This window comes from Equus przewalskii, chromosome 30 (genome assembly GCF_037783145.1).
Source record: "Equus przewalskii isolate Varuska chromosome 30, EquPr2, whole genome shotgun sequence".
NCBI lineage: Eukaryota > Metazoa > Chordata > Mammalia > Perissodactyla > Equidae > Equus > Equus przewalskii.
The window spans coordinates 3,636,550-3,659,862 of NC_091860.1; the positions used below are offsets into that span (position 1 = coordinate 3,636,550).

The following is a 23,313-nucleotide window of genomic DNA, read 5'->3' on the forward strand; positions in this document are numbered from 1 at the left end:
GTTAGCTAGGCAATAAAGTATTGATTTGCTACTTTAGTTACAGGTAGTTAATGCTTTTTAAAAATAACTTTTATCTGATTGCAAAGGAACATTTGTCTATTGTAAAACTTTTGAAAAACACAGAAATGACTGTAAGGAGCATAATCTCACTACCCAGAGATGACCACTTATTAACAGCTCCCCATATGTCCTCTCAGTTCTTTTACTATGTAGGAATAAAAATTGAGAATATACTATATATAGGGGTTTATGTTCTGATTTTTTGCTTCTTATATCATAAGCATTTTCATATGTTAGAAAAAGATCTTTTGTTGAACATGCTTTTTAATGGCTGAATAATATCTCATGATATGAATGTATGTAAATTCCTTTTTGTTTCCTTCCTGTCTGCCTTATTTCCATTTCTCCCCATTATTATAAATAAAGCTTCAGGCAATGCTCTTTTGCATAAATATTTGACATTATTCCAAATCATTTCTTTAGAACAGATTTCTAAAAAATGCTTTCACTAGATAGGATGCTATGAACCTTGTAAGGTTTTTCATGTCTCTTGATTAGAACACTGCAAGCAAGCCAGAACTGTTACGGGATGAATCTCGTGTAAAATCGCTCAGAAACACAGATGCAGACTAATTGGCTCCTCCTAGTTCCATCATTGTATATTTTTATTTCCAAATCCTCTTTCTAATACTCTGCGAGAAAATCTGTTCTCTTCTGGGTGTCCGTAAGGCAAATTCTTGGACAGCAGCACATTTATCGTTTACAGGTTGTTCAGTTGGGACCGCCATTAATGCCTTGTGCAAAATAAACCAAAGATCCAAAGAAACACATTTTTGCAGGTGAAAATTATGTGAGCCAGCATCATTTCTCACTCTGGTTTATGATGTCAGGTATCAAATTTCTCCATTATTAATATGCATATTCACATGGGGGTAGATCCTCTTGGAAGGAGATTAAAAAGACACCACTACCTAAAATCCCCCTTCTCAAGGCGAGAAAGTCCAGAAGCTGTGAGGGGGCTGGTACAGTAGCTCCCCACACAGACAACACCCTGCAGGGGATCAGCTTCCTTTCCATTAACGGGCTCCACCAGAGAGCGTCAGGGGTCGTTTGTCCTTGCGGGAGAAAACCCGACTTAGGTAACGCTCACCGTTCGTCTATTCAGCACTGTGTACCTGCAAAGCCCTGAAACCGCTCGCCACTGAATGAACACATTTCTCATTTCCCAGCACTTTTCCCCTTCCTTGGCCATTTTCCTAAAACCATAATTCAAACTTTCCAAAAGAAAAAATAATCCCTGGGTAATCCTTTCAAGAATTCTTAGAAGGAAATCCTTATTCTTTTATCACTCTTATGGGAAACCTAACTCGTGATTACTATTAGGATTCAAAATGTTTTCACCACCTGTATATACCAAGGTGGGTGAGCGTAGGGGGACGTAAGCCCAAAGGCCTTTAGCTTAAGAAACTTGAGCTCTGAGGCCGGGGCACTCGTGAGAAGAGCCACCCAGTGTGTCACATCCTAAAACTGCCGCCTTGGGAAAGTGTGAATTGTGAAAGGGCTAGGTGCAGAGATCTATTACCTCCCAGGAAATGCAGGCGGCTTTACCATCATCATGATTACCATACTAATCGTCACTAATGATGCTCAATCAGTGCCGAAAGGGAAAGCTTTAAGGAAGATTTAAGAAAAGAAATGGGAGGATGGTTGGTTGTCTTCTGAATATTTTGAAAGTCCAGGTGACATTTTTCATTCCTGTGATGATTAGCGGGGAGAGTGCGGTCTGAGGAAGGACTTTCCTTAGCTGGGCCCCATGTCTGCGCTCGGAGCAGGGCGAGGAGGCGCCCCGCTGCCAGGCGCCTGCGCAGAAGGCTGGGGCACTTTGGAGCCAGACATGGCGGCCTCCTTGTCACCTGGAGCACTCTTCTGCCACAGCAGGCTCCAAATGGACAGAAGAGTGGGCCTTCTGAGCCCTCCTCTGGCTTTTACGAATTAGATTCCAGAGACACAATTGCCAGTCCCTCTAGCAGCTGGAGCGTGTCGGTTTAGAATGAGAGTCAAACAGGAGCCTCCATTGTCACCTCGGTGGGTCTCTGCTGCGGAGACTGGGGATCTTGACATTCCAAGAAATGCAGTGTTTGCCACACTGGCAGCAGTAACAGAGCAATGTGCAGCCGACTAGGGGATCAAAATTTGCAAACTCAGTATCCTGGGCCTTGGGCCAATGCAGGCTGGGTGCGTTGCTGTGGTGACACATTTAGTCTCTAGGGAGGGATGCTGGCACACCAGCTGCATTCCTGGCATCACATTTGCCAGCGAGAAACTTATGGAGTGGAACTGGTATCAACTCCAGAGGGAGATGCAAGCTGCTTTCTTAACTTCTCTGGCAATACCACCCCTTGCAACTTGTGCTCATACCCCCTCCTGAATATTTACATGAACTGCTATTTGCGACACTCTTCAGGACCCTGTTGGGTGGTACTTTGAATGGAAGTGCTAAGACGATAGCAGCATTCCTGTTTGGAATTGTAACTATTGTATCCCTGAATAATTCAATTTCCTAAAATTGGCACTTAACGATGCAAGGACTTATCTCTTGCTGGGAAGAGATTCTAATCCCTCTCTCCCTTTTAAAGATAGCTTTTACTGGTGCCAAGAGGAGGGCCTAGTATTTACCATTAGAAGGTATATGAATTAAAAACTGGCTTCTTTCTCTGTTGCAATTGGCTGGCACTCTATTAGCTGAGGTCTCTCCTACCAGGGAGAAAGAAGTGCCCTTAGTTCTCGGGACAGCCTGGCCCACCTCTCTTATTTGTGCCTGGAAGGCAAACGCACTAGGATATGGCCACTTAGTATTCAGACCATGTCAGGATTCCAGTAAAAAGCCTATATTGCAGAGCTGGACGCATAGTTGCCAGACCAGACACAGTCAACAGTTCAAATCACAAGTTAAATTATAAGAAGCGTGGAGCAAAACATTCAGACCTGTCTAGTCAGTGAAGCAGTACAGATAAAAGGAGTTACTACCTAAATGCCAACTGGGGAAGCTTAATGAATACAGAGATGGTGTTCTCTCCATTGCCCCCCGCTGACTGTAAAGGCTAATGAGGATTTTGAACATAATGCTTTCTTCATCCTCCTCCTCTTCTTCCTTTGTCTTTTAACATACAAAGCATCTCCCAAAGATGGAGAGAGGAAGGATTCCTGTGTGTATTTCCATAGTCTTGCAAAGGGACAGCGAGGCCAGCAGGCCAGTGATTACTACTGGAAACATCAGATGCAGCTAAGGAAGTACGGTTAATACAATAATGCACATATGTTAATACTCAGTTCCATCAACGTCAGCTTTATTTTCTTCTTGATATACACAAAGCTGGCACACGATTTTAACTGATGAGGTAATGTCATTTTTAATTTAGAGAGCCTTAGCTGTCCACTTTAACTAGTGAGATCATCTTTGCAGTTGTCTCATGAGACTTTATGTAAACCTAAGTCATGCATCCTGGACAGTTGGAAAAAGGGCTGTTAAAGATGACATTGGTCATCACGAAGATTTCCCCTGCTTTGATCTCTTTTAAATTGCCAGATGCAGTTTATGTTGCTGCCATATTTTAACCATTCCTGAAATTAATACATCCCAGAACTTTTGAACCAGTTAAACACAGAAATAAAATAAAGGTTTGAAATGAATGGATTGTAATGTTTTCATGTCGGTTCTAGAAGAAAAATGGAAGACAAATCAGATTATCTGCTTCCTGGGTGAGTTGGTAAATAAAAATAAAGAGCAGAACAAGACACTAAGAAATATATAATGCCAAACAAACAAAAATCCTCCTATTTTCCTGGGGGATGCTAGTTTATTGGAGATGGTTTTCCACTTTTTAGAGATAAAGAAGGTCCTGGCATATCTGTTATCTCAGTGCAGTCTTTGGAGTAATATTTTATTGTCACTTCCTTTATCATTTGTCTCCTTAGTGTATTATTATTAAGCCTGAATATTTTAAATCACATCACTTTAGTGATTTCAGCTGTGTCATATTTCCTTTGCAAACAACAATATTCCTTTAAAGATTCGGGCTGGTAGGGATAAACAAAGTTACTCTCCATTTTTAAATAAACTTTTTTCTTTGGAGAGATTAGGGTCTGCAATTCAAGTGTAGTTTTTGGGGGAAGATGATCTGTGTTTTAACCACGGTGGATACTGAGAGAGTTTTTTCTAAGAAGCCTGGAGTTGGTGGAATGGACTTAAATAGTAAAGAATCTGTTTATTATTCTGTGGCCATATGTTTAGAGGGTAGCTCACAGAAATCAAAGTATTGTTCATGGAGGAGCTCCAGCCAAGGAGACATTTTGAATTCATAAAAGAACTTCACAGTTTGAAAAGAATGCACAGCATTATATATTGACACCCCAGTCCCACAGACAAAGGAACACAATTTAATAATAGAGAATTATGCTCATAAGATTTTTCTTGTTCTTGTTAATTGGTTACTTTAACTGACATTGTCTGCAAGTATAATGGACACCATTATTCTTAATAGTTCTGTGTTGCCAGATGATGTATACAGACATGATGTAGTCCATTTTAATTATTTCATTTTGCTAGATTTTTTCCCCCTCCGTGTAATACAGTGGCGAATGCAAACAGCAGTATTTCCCCCCAACAGACAGTGATAAACAATGCTGGTTTCTAAAGTACTGAGATTAAAAGGGCATTTCTTGCTGACCTAATGTTTTATTCCATATTTATGTGTTAGGTATGACTACGTGGAAGTCATCGATGGAGAAAATGAAAACGGACGTTTATGGGGAAAGTTCTGTGGAAAGATTGCCCCTTCTCCTATAGTGTCTTCAGGGCCATTTCTTTTTATCAAATTTGTCTCTGACTATGAGACACACGGTGCAGGGTTTTCCATTCGTTATGAAATTTTCAAAAGAGGTGAGTAACTTACAGTAGAACAAGTATGTTTAAACGTTCATTAACATTGTTTGATTTCATGAAAGCCAAAGAGGAAAGAAAGACAAGAGGTTATGCCTTTATCCTTTTGTAAAAATATCGTACATTCCCACTTCAAAAATATTGGAAAATACTTTAAACAAAGAAAAATTACCCAATGTATGGAGACAGTGTGTTTAAAATTTTTTAGAAAGTAGTATTTCAGGAGTCAAAATTACATCATTCTAATGTGTTACCCAGTGTTTATAAGGTATATACTCAGTAAAACTCTTTTAAGAGCATTTATTCGTATCTTTCTTCCTCAAAAATAAGTTTGATCAACTCTTGAACTTTGAGTTCTTTTGTTAAAAATGCGTGAGTCCCTCTTATCTTAAAGCCACATACATCTAGTTCCTTTTATTTTATTGCAAAATTCAAAACTGGTAGTTTCCAGAAAAAGCAAAGCAATCCACTAGGCTTGGAATTTCTAAAGGTATCGGGGGAAGAAGAGGCTTTCTGCTCATGGAGGGCGGGGTGGGGAAGGGGCTTCTTGGAGGAGACAAAGTGGTGATGCTCGGCATGGCATTCCCTTTAGGAGCATCAGCTGCTCCTGCAAGACGGTCACTTACTGATCTTCTGTTATAACGGCGTGTACTGGAATGGGATGGAATCTGACAGTTCATAGTCTCCCAGCCTTGAGGAATTAAACACACATATATGTCAATTGATAAACAATGTATCTTTATGTGAATGTCACTGTTTTTTCCAAGTCTGTAGATTCCCTTTATGTGTTAAAAACAGCCTACCCTTTTAAGTTGACATCAATGTGTGGGGGATGATCCAGGAAGAGAGGCTCAAGACTTGAATGTATTGTCCTGGAATATAGGAGAAAGAGCTTTTTTAATAGAAAAAATCTAGCCACAGAAATTACAAAAGCCTGAGGTCTTCTGGTTCACTGGCAACTGAGAATAATGAAAAGGAGAGTCATTAGGAGTTTCTGGGAACGTTGGTACAACTTCTTTAAATTTCAAAGAAATCTGACACTGCCCCATATAAATATGGGTAGGTGGAGAGAACTTTCTTCAGAAATTTATCTAAGTACATACTTAGAAAACCTTTAGTATAAATAATAGTGTGCACACGTCATTAGTATGTACAGATGATTACATATGTACATATTTCTTGTGATGAAAGCTGTTTGACTTGTTATATAAATCATATTGTACATGTACATATGCGTATACACACACACATATCTACATTTGCTTGCTTACCTGCATGTGGCACCATCAAAGAAAAAAGGTGTCAAAAAAGGGGGTAAGAATAGCCTTTTATTTTCACTGTTTCTCAAAGATCTGAAGATGGTTGAAAGAGACGAGAGAGAGAGAGATCTGTCACTAAGTCATTAAGAATTCCTCCTCTTCCTTCCAAATGAACTCAGTTCCCTACATTTCTGTTAGTCTCAGATGTAATTTCCCTGTCCAGCTGTCCAACGCCATCCTTGATACTTGAAGCCTTTTTTCGTTCTTTCTCTGCTTGCCTCCCTACATCTGATATGCCTTCTAGTTCTTTTGAATTTTCATCCAAAGGTCTCAGAGAGTTGCAGCTTCTTTTCCATGTTCACTGCCTTTAACCGAAGAGGGCCGATTTGGGATTCTCCCCGTGCTCTTATCCAACACACAGCTTCTCAAACAGTCATCAAGCCACTGTCCCCAAAATGCGTATCACAGGTCTCCATCATCGATGGTCAATCCTCAGTATCCCATTGGGTCAAGGGCAAGGCTTGACATGAACCACTCCAGATCTTCTCCAGCTTCAGCTCTCACAAGTGCACAACCTGGCTTCCTGCCTCAGGCTGGCACACTGGGTACATTCCACACACCTAAAGGTGAATTTTAATTCTGCTACTGACTGTCTGGGTGAGTGTACAGAGGCTCATCTGAAAAATGGGTAATAGTATCTAGCACAGCCTTGTTATGAAGATCAGTTGGAATGAAAACGTGTAGCCAGTGCCTGTCACCAAAGGTGTGTTCAATAAACACTAGCTGTTATGGTGATTATGGATGAAGCTGATGCCTTCAGTATTCATAACCCTTGCTCTCCTCTGGTTTATGGCCCTTAACTTCCATGGAAACCTGGCTTTAAACGGATTCTTCTCAGGAAGCACTTCCTAATTTGTCTATTTTTATTTCCTTACACATATATCCAATTTGTCCCCTATATGTATACACACACACGTATACACATATGCATATTGTATTCATACACACACGAAGTATATTTCACTTAGCACTATGTTTCTCCTTAGTATTTTCACATTTCTTCATTGTATACATGTTTCATTTCCCGACTAGATTGGTACCCCCTGAAATGTGCAAAGTAAACATCTTTTTTTCCCCTCACTGCACATACTATAGTCCTTACAGTACTCCATAAAAAATTATTAACTAATATAATATACCTTTATATACATTGTATATGCATATACATTTATATAATATACATTCGTGTGTACATATCTAAGTTCATGGACATTCCTTCCTGAAAAGCCATTTAATGATATTACAGAAACTGTGAATCTTTCTTCTTTTCAAACCATGGCACTTCTTCTAGGATGCAGCAGTTTCAGTTTTTCTTAACACTAAATTAAATAATCATAGCTGAATCAATAAATTAATCCTTCATCCATTGACTTAGAAGTTTCCTGTCAATAGATTACACTTCTGAGGAAGATTTAGGCCATCCCTGCATCCCAAGGGCTGCATTTCTAGAGGCCCACCTTTGCCTGACAGTCAGCAAGCCTGGTTCCCACCTCTTCTACGCTTCCTGGAGCCATCGTGGACACCCTAATTCTCTCCCCAGGCACCCCACTTTCCCTTTCTACTTTTCTCTTCCCAGCTGCTGAAACCTTGAGCCATCAGCCCCAAAATTATTCCTATTCACCTAGAGAAATTTCTCTAGGAAATTCACCCCCGCCCCCCCAACCCCTTTTCCCTGTCCTTCCTTTGATCTGGGTCATCCAGGCCCAAATGCCAGAAGAAGCTGTAGAGGTTTTCTGTGTGGGCCCCAGTGTGGGGGAGGGGTGGCATTTATTGAGAACAGGATTGGTCACTTAGTATGTTATTTGACTGAGTCGGTATATTTCATCATAATTCTAAAGAGAGTATCTTAGCTCTTGTCATTCTCCATCCTTATTGTCATGAACAGTGATGTGTGGCACTCAGAGCTACACAAGGTACTCTCAGTCTTGCAAATGATGTCGAAAGCCTGTGTTCACTGGCTCCTGATGCTGTGTGTGCATCACTCACACCAGCAGCTCATTCACTCCTTGGCACATGGAGCTGCTTGCCCTCCCTCCTGTTTTTTGCTTGTGGACTCACCACAAAATTCTTTAGCCCATTCTGGCCAAGGTCCTTTCTGGGGAAGTGATTGCTCAAGTGTGGCAAACTTAGGCAACAGTGAATGAGGAAAATATTAAAAGAAATTTTCATGTATAATGGAGGAAGTAGGAAATTACAGAGTCTTTAAATTAGAAGTGATTTTTTTTTTCTCAAATCCTAAAGCCTACCTCCCATTTGTTATGCACAGAGTCTGAGGCCCAGAAAAGTTAAGAGGCCACCCAAAGCCACGCGGCAGGTGAGTGGTAAAGGCAGGACTGGGACTCAGATCTCCTCGTGCTTGATCCAGTTCTCTTCCATTACCCCATGATCTTTCCCCAGGTCTTGTCAAAATACCTTAGAAAACCTGGACTAGCGTCTAAAGGTATCTGACATAACAAGGGCACAAGGAAAGCAATGAAAATTTATTTGATTTTGAATGTATGTCCTTAATTCCTGTCATTTTTTTTTCTGTCATTAAATCTGAATCTTACCTGAACAATTTTATCATTTTTTTTTTTTTTGATGAAGATTAGCCCTGAGCTAACATCTGCCACCACTCCTCCTCTTTTTGCTGAGGAAGACTGGCCCTGAGCTAACATCCATGCCCATCTTCCTCTACTTTATATGTGGGATGCCTTCCACAGCATGGCTTGACCAACAGTGCGTAGGTCTACATCCAGGATCCGAACCAGCAAACCCCAGGGCTGCCGAAGTGTGACCTTAACCACTGCACCACCCGGCTGGCCTCAATTTTATCATTTTTAAGAAGAAGAAAATATTAATACCTGCATTAAATCCTGCTGCTTGCTTTGCCTTACAAGGACCTAGCCAAGTATTTTTTGCCCCAGGGAGGAGGTTGGAGGTCTCCAGGGTCACTGTTCCTACATTTTGGAAATAAAATTCTAAAGGGTTCCCAATATCGTATACATGTATATACTGGTTAAGATTCAGCGCTCCCACCAGCACGGCTCAGGTTTGTTTCCTGGTCAGGGAACAACTACACCCGTCTGTTGGTTGTCACACTGTGGCGGCTGCATGTTGCTGTGATGCTGAAAGCTACCTCATCTCTGGTATTTCAAATACCAACAGGGTCACCCATGATGGACAGGTTTCAGCGGAGCTTCCAGACTGAGACAGACTAGGAAGAAGGGCCAGGCAGGGTTCTGCCCTGCTGTACACAGAGGGTCGCTGGAGGATGAGTCCACTCGATGGCACTAATGAAAAGCATATGTGTGTGTGTGTGTGTGTATATATATGTGTGAGTATATATATGTGTGTGTGTATATGTGTGTGTTTGTATATATTATGGGTGTGTATGTGTGTATATGTGAATGTATATATGTGTGTATGTATATATGTATTTGTATATGTGTGTATGTGTGTGTATATATATGTGTGAGTATATATGTGTGTTATATGTGTTTTTGTATGTGTGTGTATATGTGTGTGTATATGTGTATGTTATATGTGTGTATGTGTGTATTTGTATATGTGTGTGTATATATGTGTGTCTATATATATATTCTTTGTGAATTAATGACTTAAATTGGCATAGCCGCTGTCATCTCAGAAGCTACCAAAAACTAAGAAACAGATTATAAACTATACAACACATTCCATAATCTCTTTACCTGGAATTGACATGGCAAAACACTACATGTTAATAATTTTTTACCCAGAATCAGTTAGATAAGCATTTGAAGCCATCATGGTGAAGGGTGGGCCACACCTGAGAAGGTATTGGGAGGTATTTTAAATAAGTCAGACCTCTACAGACCAGTTTATTGTGCCCTTCTAACAAGTATTATTCCTCGGCATCTCCAGTGCCTTGGATATTTAATATGTGAATGGAGAGAAAGCAATTGATTTGTTTTCTCAATAGGCTGCCAGATACACTGGCATAGAGATTCAGCTTACTAACCCTAGCCACTAAAAATAGAAATTTGCTAGCTAAATTTAATCTGTATTGATACCTAATACATTACTTGGCACTTTGGGAGAATATTTAGTTAAGAACAACCTCAATAAACCTCCTTATTTAGAGTGGAATCCTTGCATGCTGTCACAGGGTGACCATCAGTAAGACAATGGCCCAGGAAAAGAATTGTTGAATTGAACATCCCCAGGGTGGATCCCGAGCTTCAAAAGGGTCAAGTCATCTCCGATTCCCAGAGAGCCTTAAGAGCTCTTTGCAAATCATGACAGCGGTGATGATGGTGAGGAGGAGAACTTACTTATAGGCTCACCTGCATGCAGATGGGCAGATTCTTGAGGGCGTGGTGAATATCACGCTAGTCAACACTGAAGACCATGAATTGAAATTGTGGTCATTCATCGTCATAAGGTCAACTTGCAATATATGTATGTATGTGCTTGACCAATTTAAATTACAAATCAACATAATCTGTAAAGTCTTGATAACCCTGAGCAGTCATTAAAGTTACACATTATAGATACATACATTCACACACACACACACACACACATACATATTAACAAATCATTTTAGAATGGCATAGTGTACTGTATCTGGGACTTTGGAGAAGGTTAGGATGTCAACATTGATATCAAGTGCCTTCTCGCAACACGGCCTGTAATCACAGTTTATCGTGCCCTCACTAACAGCCACACTTTACCAGCACACCTGTGTCAACACCATTCAGAATGAGTCACTCACCCTGGGTACGTGTACGAATTACCTTTCACATTTAGTTTGTCAAAGAGGCATAGGTCACATCTGGCAGAGTTACTGAGTCACTGGTGTAGGAATCTGAAACCCAAACTCCCTCTTCTGAATTCTCTCCCTTGCCTTTGTAAATGTTCTATTTCACCAATAAAGGGCTGTCAGCCTCAAGATTTAAAGATTTAAGCTTGCAGGGGCTATAATTATTTCTCTAGGGCTCTGTCGAGATTTCTGTAGCTTACTCATTCATTGTTCCCACATGATTTTCTATTTGTCATTTTTTTTTTCTCTGCAACAGCAGAAGTTTTTAAATTGCTCCACACAAATGGAAAACTCACGTGAACACAGTAAATCTGAACTTGACTTTCCATACCTATCGCTACCATGAAAAGGCTGAGTAAGGAGTGATCGGGACAGTGATTATCATCGTGGGCTTTTGTTAAAAAGATATGCGGTCTTTGCCCAGGTTATTTCTTGGTGAAGTCGTTTAAATGGGATTTTTCACTTTGCTGCTTCTTCTCTTTCACTCATAGGTCCTGAATGTTCCCAGAACTACACAACACCTAGTGGAGTGATAAAGTCCCCTGGATTCCCTGAAAAATATCCCAACAGCCTTGAATGCACTTATATTATCTTTGCACCAAAGATGTCAGAGATTATCCTGGAATTTGAAAGCTTTGACCTGGAGCCTGACTCAAATCCTCCAGGGGGGATGTTCTGTCGCTACGACCGGCTAGAAATCTGGGATGGATTCCCCGATGGTAAGAAGGGCAGGAAGCATCCTAAAAGGGAAGAATCTGGGGGAAGGGCACTGGGATCCTTTGACAAGTGTCAGGATACCTGCATCATTTTAAAAAATAGCTCAAAAGGAGGAGGGAAAACAGCAAAACAGTAATTCTCTTTATGCAGAGTGCTAATGAAATAGTCCAGCTCAGAAAGACTTTAGTAATTATCTAGTCCAAGTTCTTCATTTTATAGATGAGGAAATTGAGCCCATGAAAGATTATGCAAGGTTTCATAGCTATTTTTGTGATAGAATTGGAACCAACGCATAGTTTTCCTGACTAAAGTATTTTGTTCATTTTATTGACCTGCCTACCAGGCACTAATTCATAGACTGTCAGAGGATGAGATCTTAAGAGGTCAGTTAATCAAACCGTTCAGTTCACAAATACACAGACTAAGGACCAGAGAAGTTAAGTACCTGATAAAATTTTAAGGGTGAAATGTGCATCCATTATGCTATCAAAAAATTTAGAAATTCTGAAGAGAAATGAGAATATTTGAACATTCCTAATTTAGACAGATTCCTTGTCAGCCCTCTAGGGAATTTTTACCTTTGGCCATTGAATCGCCTCAATATATCCTTTATATTCATTGTTCCTATCATCTAAATTCATCATACATTTGAAAAATATTTATTGACCACCTGCCATGTACCAGGCACTGTTCTAGCCACTTGGTAAACCAGACAATCAAAGATGGCTGCCCTTGTGGAGTTTAGATCTGCCAGGGGGATTGAGACAATAAACAATGCACGTGACTGTCATGTGACACTTAACAGTGGGAATGCTTTCTGAGAAACGCATCCTTAGGTGATTTCATGGTTATGTGAATATCATAGAGTGCATTTACACAAACCTGGGTGTGTAGCTTACTACACACCTAGGCTATATGCTACTAATCTTATGGGACCTCCGTCGTATGTGTGGTTTGTCGTTGACTGAAACATCATTATGCAGTGCGTGACTGTACAAATAAGTGAATTATGTGTATGGAATGTTAGAAGGTGAGAAGTTTTATAAACAAAAAAAAAGAGAAAGAGAGAAAAAGTAGAGCAGAGCCCATGCCTGAGGAGTGCTAGGGTTAGGGGAGAAGGATCCGAGGGTTGAAATGGTAAATAGGGTGGTCAGGTTAGGCCCTATTAAGAAAGTGACATTTGAGCAAAGATTTGAAAGAGGTGGGGGAGGCAGCCATGTGGACAGCTAAATGAAAGGTTTCAATTTCAATCCTCATGAATTGGAAGGTGAATGGCAAAAATATACATCCAAATTCTGAACAGAGGGAGATAATATCAAATAATTTGTTGCAGCTGCATTGCTTGTCTTGTGTTTAGTCTGGTTTAATAGTAAGATTTCTCTAGAGAACACACTCTATACAGTTCAGAAAGGGTGTCTTGGAAGTTCTTATAAATCATGCAGTTAGAGATGTATGACCATCTATAAAATAGAGTCATATTATTATCAAGTTGGAGGAGAGAATACTTAAATAAATAGTAAATGAAGAGCAAGTATAACATGAAGGGGATTGCCTTTGTCTTTGAAATGACAAGTTATCAAGGTTATTAAAATTAAAATTATCAATGTAATTCAATTTAGATATGTTCCTCAACAGTAAACAGCACTAGAGAAAAACTGAGTTTAGAGAAAGCTTATGTTGTCGTTGGAGTAAATGGGTGAGTTATCCTTAGTTTACTTTCTTCTTTGCTCTTTTACCATATAAATAGGCTTATGATGATCTTTTCGAAACTCCTTCATTAAGTAATGAGATTTACCCAAACAGAGTGCTGATTGATTTCCAAGTATTCAATCCAATAATTAGGAAAACAATATTATAATAGTATTGTAATAATAGTTGGAACATTTAATAACAGGTTTATTTGTTCACACCCCAAATTTGCAGCCTTCCTTTCTAGAACTTACATTTAAATTGACATCTGAAAAGGAGGTCCAATCAACCAACTTATTTAGAATACTTTCAGAAAGAAGCACATTGTTATTAGTGTCAAGGGTTTTTCAAAGTAGTAATTTTCTGGCTCTAGAAAATCGCTGAGTTGAAGCGAGGAACAATTAACAATAAAAGTGATCAGCCTTGCAATTCCATGTTTTAAACTATGGTGCGTTTGACTTATTTCCAGAGCAAACTGGCTTTGGAATATGAAAAATGTGTTTTTATATTTGTTAATACATACCTGGCCTCATCCAGCCTATGCCAGCATAATGGCTCTCTCTTGTTTAGGCAAAATGAGGGACTGCATCCTCCTGGGCTTTTGTCAGTGGCACTAGAAACATTTTTGTCATAAGTAGTTCAACACATACAGTTCCTCTGCCAGCCAAATTGCTTTTAGTCTTTGATATCCTTTCCAAAAACAACAACCAGAAGGCGCTGAAAGCTTTTAACCATCAAGTGATTTTATGTTGCATTTTATCATAAACATTGAATTAGATGACTAAGTAATTGAAAGCTACCCCTTGATTCAGATTGACTTTGAAGAAAAGCAATTTACTCCCAAACTCAAAATCCGAGGCCTGAGTGTTGTGACTCACACAGGCACCTCCCACTCTCTGTGGAGCTCGGTGGACTCACAAGGAGCTACTGCGAAGAAATTGTTGGAAGTTTACATGGTTTGAGAGCCATGAGCTAAGCATGCTGCCCCGGTTGATGCTGCAAACACTTGTGCTGAATTGTGGAGCCAAACACACGTGCTGAGCTCAGACCACATGGGTGCAGATGAAGTCAGGTCTCCAGCTAGGCTGGGGAAGGGGCTGAAACCACAGTTGTCACCTGCATTCCAAAAATTATCACCAATTTTAGGAATAAGTTTCATAAAAGCTAGATTGAGATCTGTTTGTTTTTAATTTATCTTTATATTAAAATTAACCTTTTAAAATATAAATATAAAATATAAACACTACATATATAAAATACAAATATTCCAAAATATAAATGATATAAATGTGCAATATTTTTTCCTGGGGAAAAGTTGCAAAGTGCGGATGTTCTCCAGCAAAAGATTCATTATTGTAAGAAAAGTATATGTGGCCTATCTTGTACCTTTTGGAAATGATTCTCTTTTTTATTTATTCAAAATATTTCATTTCAAAAGTACCTCTTTGTAGTAGATCATTGTCTTTTTTGTCACGTAAAAGGTGGCAGAAAGCCAAACTGTGTGACTCTGAGATAGCGTTGTAATTATTGAGAAAGATTAACGGGAAAATACAAAGAATGTGGTGTTGCCATTCCTAGTTGCGGGGAAATCTTTTAAACAGCACAAATGCTGTATCACCTTCACACCTGAGAAGATGTGAGCCCTACAGGCTACCCGCCCCCCAAGAGACAGCATAGTGCGTGTCACTTGCTTACATTCTTCAATAATTCAATTTTTGAATTATGCTTCTCTTTCTGTGACAGTTACCATTCATCTCCCTGGCCTTTGGGCCCACATAACGGAAGCAGGAAATCCAATAGCTGTGTTCATGTAAATACACAAATGAGCACACACACGTAAGAGTGCTTCATCCACTCCCGCTCAGATCAATATTGCATTAGCTTGCTAGGCTGAGGTCTCGCTGTTGTTCAGGAAAATTCAATACTTCTTTGTAGTATAGTCGAAAAAGCCTTTTTCTCTCCTATCTTGAAGGCTCCTAAAGAGAGTGGCATGCTGCTGTCCGGGGGCAATGTTCTAAAGGACAGAAGGCAGATTTACCCAGCATGTCTTAAACATTATAAGCCAGTGAGTCATGGAGACTCTCTAAATTATGAGTCTGCGTTAGACAAGTTCTCTTCTGTTTGCTCTTTCAAAGAGTCTCCCCCTCCCAGCCTCCCCAGAGGGGCTGGGTGAGAGTTGGGGGCGGAGGACCAGCAGGCAGAGCTTGGGGTAACTGCAGCTTCCTTGTATGCTTATATTCTTGGTAAGGTCAGTGGCTGTGGTGATCAGAGACGACCCCAAGGATTAAGGCTGTAAAAGTTTGCCCACAAACTAAAGAAAAAGAAAGTTATGAAACCACAATAATGGAATTTAAATGAGGGAAAAGAGTGAGGGAGTATGAATGGACTCTGAACTTCCCAGCAAGATTGCAGACCAGATTCTTTTTGAGGAAAGGAAAGATCTGAGTTCATGGTTCCAGCAAAATATTTTCATGCATATGTTATGGGCAACTTTGTGCTCTGTAGGGAAGAAAAAAGTGTTGAATTGGTGATAGGGCCACATTCAGGATGAAGAAAATCTGGTAAAGAGCTAGCACTTGTTGTGAAAGAATCTGAGGCCAGGATTAAGACTGAAGACAAACAAAACATAGCAAATGTTTCATCTTCTGAGATGCTTTCTTCTGCTAACTGGGAAGCCTAGTGCGCAAAATTTTCCACCCATAATGCAGAGCCACTGTCCATGACCACACGATGCCCTAGATGACCTGTATCAATTCCCGTACACGGGTCAGCCTCCTTGGGTTCTTCATAATAAAGCAATCTGCACATACATAATGTTCGGTTGCTGGAGAGTGAGGGGTTACAGTAGAGAGAAAACTCTGAATTCAGTCATGAGTTACTTTGAATGCATGGAGAAGTTATCAGATATTCCAAGTAACCATTTTGCACTAACTCAAATACTCAAATATGTAAATCACTTTGGGTTAGTTTTTTTCTTCAAGAGGATTGGCCAAGAGCTGAAAGCTTGTCAGCCAAGGATCTGGGCGCTCTAAAAAGCAGAGTGTTCAGACTCGCCGCCTGCTGGGAGCTCAGCGGGTACATGGGGCTCCAGGGAGATCAGTTTTTGTGGGCTTCACTTTTCCAGTGACACTTGAAGCTTCTCCTAGCCTTCAGCAGCTGTCTTCTGCCTCGAAGCTGCACGCACAGGCCTTGGAGCACCAGGACTCTGTTGAAGACCCATTCCTCCAGGGGAAGGTCCATTTCTGTGCTTTCTTGAACAAAGTGATACCTCTTCGTTGAAATGCACAGAACCATGGGTTTCTTGGAGGGGAAAATGGTCCACACCAGATTGTCCTTCTAAGCCCAAACCATCTGGTATGTTTTTACCATATGTGCAATGAAAAAACCTAGAGAAAAGGGACTTTTTTAGTTTTGCTGCTGACCTGGCAGGGACAGAGAAAGCTTCTCCAAGCCCAGAGGGCCTCAACACTGTCTGTAAGACAACTTACAATTACTAATTGCCGCAGCTTGTCTAAAAGCACCTCAACAAGGGGTAGCCAGTTTAAGCCAAACAGCAATTTCACTTTTTCACAAATGAGTTCGGAGTTCCCAATCTTTCACGGCCTCAGGTACTACTGTTTTCCTGGTGTCAGATGGCTACTTTGGGCCATCTCTTGGCCACTGGACCAAGTGCAATGCGGTCATTTCTCTTGGGTTTGGGAGAGAAAAAACTGGGACAGAAGTCAGAAAGATGCATTTTCCTTTCATTCTGATTACAACTTGCTATTATGTGTAAATTTTTGGTATCTGTAGTTTATAAATTTTTAAATTGTTACAATTGTTAATTAGTCTTCAGATAAAGTCCTGAGTAGGACATGATCATTGTCCTTTGTCCAAGTCTATGATGTTTCTCATAACAAGGCTCCAGGACAAGAAGATGGGATGAGGAAGGAAATCAGGGTTATCCAGCGCAGGATCAGACACTCGGTCCTGCTGTGGTTCCAGGACCCATTCCCAGATCTCCTCCTTGAAAACAAGGGCAGGAGGAATGAAGACAGGCAACTTCCAGAGCCCTCGGTGATAACAGCCTAGCTGGAGTCTTTATGGGCTGGACTGCACGTGCAGCTTGGTCCTGGAGATGAATGCCAAGGTGCCACTTGACAGCCCAAATCTCATTCTTTGCAAGTGAAGCAAGCTTTTCGATTCTGTTCCTGAAAACAATCCTGCTCATTGGGGAATGTGGTTATGTCTGTTATTGCCCTTCTGAGCACACTTTAAAATCCTCTCGGCAAACCTGATCCAATATGTTCACTGCAAATCAATTAAGCAGGGAAGGCTTGCTTTGGATAAGAAAACACTTTGGGGTTCCGCTGGGACCCATGTTTGCAAATGGTTATTCTTGCATCTGCTGTAGAAGAAAAAATATTTTAACGTTCTCTGCATTTCTCTGTTTCCAGTTGGCCCTCACATTGGGCGTTACTGTGGCCAGAAAACACCAGGTCGAATCCGTTCCTCATCAGGCATTCTGTCCATGGTTTTTTATACTGACAGTGCAATCGCAAAAGAAGGCTTCTCAGCAAACTACAGCATCTTGCAGAGCGGTGTCTCAGAAGGTCAGTATTTATTCATCTTGCAAAGCCCTGTGGTAAATACTCCCCGTTATTTCTCCTCACACACCTGCGGCCACATGAAGCAAGAAATGTTTTGTGAATTGGTGTGCCAAGTGTTTGTCTTTCCCTCTTAAATGATTTTATGAATATCAATAGGTAGGACTATTTGATGTGCTTTCTTAATAAAATTGTGGATGAGAAGGCTGCTTGTAAGCCTCTGAAATTATGGGAGAAAGTGGGAAATGGCCAAACAATGCCTTGAAACAATGAAATATGGCCAGACCACCCACCTGGCACCTCAAATGTATATGTGGACTGAGAATCATAAAAGGACAGACATTGATCTCAGGTGAAAGGAACAAATCTGCAGTAGTTCATTGACAGGGCAGTCATATAGAATGGATGGTGCGTGGTGGTTTGGTTTGTGGAAGACCCCGGAGGAAGCCATTTTGTTTTTCTTTTGTACGTGAAGCAAAGTGGATATTCATGTAAAATAAGCATGTTTTAATTCCTGTTTTACCTTTCCATAAAAGAAAACAAAAAGTAGTGTATTTTTGTATCCTGTTAACTCAACTCAGTCAACCCTTCCTCAAAGTTTATGTGGTCTCCAGCTCTTTTAAGGGCTCGAGAAAAAAACCTGAAAGAACTGTGAACAGATTATGTATTTCATCAGTTCTAGCTGCCAGGTTGTAAAGTAAACAGGGAGAGAACAGGGGTGTTCGGAGACCTGTCCTACAGACATGCTAGTATCTTTTCTACCAGATCTTACTGGAAAATAAAAAGGCCACTTAAATTTCAAAATCTTATTTGTACCTAATTTATTTGGTTAATTAAGTTATATACTTTTGTACCTATATTTTTTGTATTGCAAATAACAAACCTGAGCTTAAAAGTATGAAACCAGGGAAAGAAAACCTTTTATGCCATCAAACTTTATCTGTTTTGAGAGAAAATTCATAAAATGTGAAATTTCGGTTAATTGAGATTTTCTGGATGGTTGAGAATCTTCTATTTATTCTCTAAAGATTTTTTTCACTTTGTTACTTTGGATTTACATTTTCCTAAAATTGATTCTTCATTTCCCAATATCATATTTCACTGTTTCACTGAATCTCCTAGGCCTCATGGAATATGTGGTCATCACTGTGAGCATTATTATTTTATGCTAGAAAGCTGTGGTCGTTTGGGCACCACGTGATACTGCAGTTTACCCTTGATAGATACTTTTGCATTTTAATAAAATAAATTAATGATAATAATCATGACCAGGCCGGCGGCGGAGGACATGAGAACAAACAGAGTCAGGGAGAGGTGGCCTGGGTGCCAATTGCAAGGAATCTGAGAAACAGAGAGTTAAGGTGTACTGACTGTCCACCAAATATGGATTGTAAATGGACACATGTATCTTCCCCTTTTATTAGATATTGGAAGAAATAATTCAAAAGTAAAATTTTATTTAAATATAACTTTTGGTGTGTACCCATATGACATTATCTACATACATGCAACTTTGAAAATAAATTAGAATTTCCATCATGTCCTAATAAATTTCTAATAGTATCTCTGTCAACCTATGTCCAGCTGGGAAAATAATTAGTCACTATGAGATCTTCACAGCTTTGCTTTTGAAAATTATTGTCATGGAAATACATGTATCAGTGCTATGTTCTAATAAGTTCCTTGCTGCCATCTTTTGTAAGACTTTGTTTGAATATCAAAAGGAACTTTTTAGTCTGCCAGATGACAAAAAGAGATATGCATCTTAGGTCCCCTATGTCTTGAAGACTTTGGGCCATTTTTTTCCTTTCAGATTTCAGATGTATGGAAGCTCTGGGCATGGAGTCAGGAGAGATTCATTCTGACCAGATCACAGCTTCTTCCCAGTACAGCACCAACTGGTCTGCAGAACGCTCCCGCCTGAACTACCCTGAGAACGGGTGGACACCTGGCGAAGATTCCTACAGAGAGTGGATACAGGTATGTAGCATAAGACCTGGCACATTTAGGGCTGAAGAAGCTTTTGGTCACCTGGAAAGGTTGTTGAAAAAAGTGCCATGCCAAACGTCTTCGTATGGAGCGAGAAGGACAATGGCACCGAGTGTAATCGCTCTGTAGGATCATCATGTCACCACAATATCAGAGAAAAGCATGCCCAGATGACATCCCTGAACATCCGTTTATCTTCTCAGATACTTGTATACGACTCTTATTGGGATTTTGGCACAGATGTCTCATGTTGGTAAGAACTGAAAGATCTGATTCTTCCCAACTACGCATTTTGTGTTGAGATGCTTCCTACTTCAACAGATTTTTATTTCTTTGATGAAATACATTAACTCTACCTGTAGACTTGCGTGAAACAACTGTTTCCAAGTTTAGGGGTTTTTGTTTGTTTGTTTGCTCAGGGTAGAAGAAGGGAAGAAAGAAGTTGAGGTTTACTTTTCCATATGGGTCACTATAGCACATGCCCAAGAAGATGTGTAATGGAGAGCACTGTATATGAAATGCGCATGCTTATATCCTCACTGATGAGTAATGTTGCTTCTGCTTTCCTCCTTTTGCTCCGGCACTCTTCCCTGCCATCACCCTTGCATTTCCGACTCTCTCCTCCTCTGCACCACTACCCTCTCCCCCCTCATCTCCTAACTCATCCCTGGCACCACTCCCAATGCCTGACCTTGCCCAACATTGATGTCTGGATACTCCCACCCAAGGCCTGATGCTCACGTTCCTGATGATTTCACTCATTGTCAAATGAAACATCCATATCTGGCTCTGTGGATTAAACTGTGGGTAAATTATACAAAGTTATTTGCTGAAGGATCCAGGCTTCCTTTTCAGGAGAGAAGGCAGAGCCTGTCTTACATTCGTTGCTAGATATATAAAAATGACTAATTCCCAGAGAGAGTTTCTCAGCAAGAAAAAAACCAAGATGATTAATCTCCTACTTTCCACATCTATTGCTGCGTTAGTCCTTTGAGCACAAACACCAGATTTTGGTTTACTTTGGAAAGGTCAATATTAGTTTAACATACACTTAAAGTGAAATGGCCTATTACAGGAGACTGAACTCATGCTAACCTCTAAATGATAACACTGAGAAATGTGTAGAGGGTGAGAAAAGATGAGACTTTTACCTTGGGATTGCTGAATCCAGCTGTAGATGAAGTCAGAAATGAAATGAATTTGCCTGTGTCAAAATAGCTCTTGGTAACTTGTTTTTCCACATCCCCAAAGCAACAAGAGTTCAGAATGATTGACAGATGAGCCTCTACAGGAAAGCTCACATTTTGCAGTGCTAAGCATGTTTACATGGTAATGTAGTCCTATTCTTGGTGATGTGGAGAGCGCTCAATAATTTAGGGCCAGTAGTCTTGCAAGAGTTTTGAAGTTGCAACTGTAGCAATTCTTCTGCGCCAGGCAATTCCATGTCAGTAGAAACAGAGAGACAAAATGGGCTCTCACAAGGCGTTTGTCAACAGGACGGGATTTACATCATTCTCAGGAGTTAGACACAATTTGAGATTGCTCCAGAAGACCACATCTCAAAGGTCCTACTCTTTCTATCAGAGCATAGTCAGGAGAAGCTAGGTCACCAAAACCCCGCAAGTAAGGTTTCCTACTTGCTCATACTATCCTCCGTCTGCGGTCAGCTGGGGGTCTGCTCCACATCTTCTCACACCAGGGCCCTCACAGAGGGGGCAGCCGTCATCTGAAATGTTGCCTGTCATCAAGGCAGAGGGAGAAAGAGAGTGTGGCCAATCGTGCTGCTGTTGGGTTCCCTCGAGGAGCACTTCCACCCACATTCACTGTCAGAGCACATCCCACGGCCACCCTTAACTTCTGAGAAGCGGCAGGGAGGTGCAATTTGATATGTGCTGGAGGAGAGCTAGAAATATCTGGTGAACAGCATGAATGACAATTGTGCCATTCATAGAATAGTTACCATTTATTGAGTGCTTACTATGTGGCCCAACCTCTGCTGAGTACTTGACATATTTTTATTTAATCCTCACAACAATCCTGTGAAGGGGGTACAATTATCCTCATTTTAAAAATGAGGACACTGAGGTTTGGAGAGATTAGATAAATGCCCAGCGTCACAGTTAGTGACGGACTTGAAAACAAGGTCTGTCAGCCTCCAACACCTGCTTCTTCCTGCTTCAGTATGCTTTGTCTTTATCCTTCATTACCATTCATAGAAACTCAGGTATATCTTATGAAGCATCAGTCACCTCCCTTTGTACTTTTCCTCATGCTGAGAAGGCTTGCACCGAGATGAGTTGGGTGCCTACTGTTTCTAAATCTAGAATTCAGGGCCCTTGCTCCTCCATCCCTCTGGAAGGTGATTATCAGAGAAGCTTAGCATCAGTTCACCTTGAGTAAAATTATCTTTTTCTCCTTTGGGAGCTTGGTGGGCTCATTTACATGCTTGTTGTGTCTGTGTACACGGTGGGAGCGCTTATCATACACCCATCACCTAATTATGAATAATTTCATGTGTTTCCAGCTTTTCTGAAACTCCTTAAAAGTGGTTGGCTTGTTGTTGTCATTGGATAGATATTTTATAAATTAACCAACAAGTGCAGTGTAATTGAGCCTGTGAGCAGAGGCAGTACCTCTAATCACAGGATCGTGAGCGCACGTGCATTTCTATTTATATGCACGTCAGTATGTAGATGACGTTTGTTTTCTTTTTCAGCTTTTCACATTTTGCATGAAATCTACTCCACAAAATATGTTGCTGTAGCAACAAGGACAAACACTTGCATGTGTTAAGTTAATAAGGCAATATTGGAAGCTGACTTTCCTTCAAGACAGGAACAGTCTTTAGTTCCCATTGTTTTCTCTAGGAAATTACTGAGTGACATAAAAAAACAATGCATCATTAACCATCGATAGGAACGTCCACATCGGTGCTTCCTGTAAGATCAGTTGTCTGCCAGAAAGCTTAAAAACAAGTCAAGAGGGACTTTAGTGAGAAGGAGCACGAAAGGAAGTCCCGACTTGGAAGTTTGCACACAGTCACATCCTGCTCAAAAGGCCACTTCATATCCTGAGTGCCTAAACCTTCTTAATCGTCAATGGCCGAGTTAATCATACTTCGAAATCGGCCCGTTTTTTTCAGAGTATTCCATTCTATTCTGTGTCCTAGAACTGTTTATCTTATTATTAATTTAATCTTCTTCTTCCTTTTGTTTCTGGCTAGACAATCAAGAATTCAAAAAAGGACTGAGTATATCAGTGTGCTACAAAAATTCTTAATTTTCAAGCACA

The 23,313-nt window shown here is 40.5% G+C and overlaps 1 protein-coding gene across 12 annotated transcripts in view; it reads left to right on the top strand.

The window, feature by feature from the left end:
- NRP1 (neuropilin 1) overlaps positions 1 to 23,313 on the top strand; it is a 147,479-nt gene that overhangs the window by 52,405 nt on the left and 71,761 nt on the right. For all 12 annotated transcript variants that reach the window (XM_070601686.1, XM_070601690.1, XM_070601695.1 and 9 more), the window contains 4 exons: positions 4,758 to 4,939; positions 11,533 to 11,760; positions 17,884 to 18,039; positions 19,847 to 20,013. In XM_070601686.1, coding sequence (XP_070457787.1) covers positions 4,758 to 4,939; positions 11,533 to 11,760; positions 17,884 to 18,039; positions 19,847 to 20,013 — 733 coding nt within the window. The remainder of the gene's footprint in view (positions 1 to 4,757; positions 4,940 to 11,532; positions 11,761 to 17,883; positions 18,040 to 19,846; positions 20,014 to 23,313) is intronic.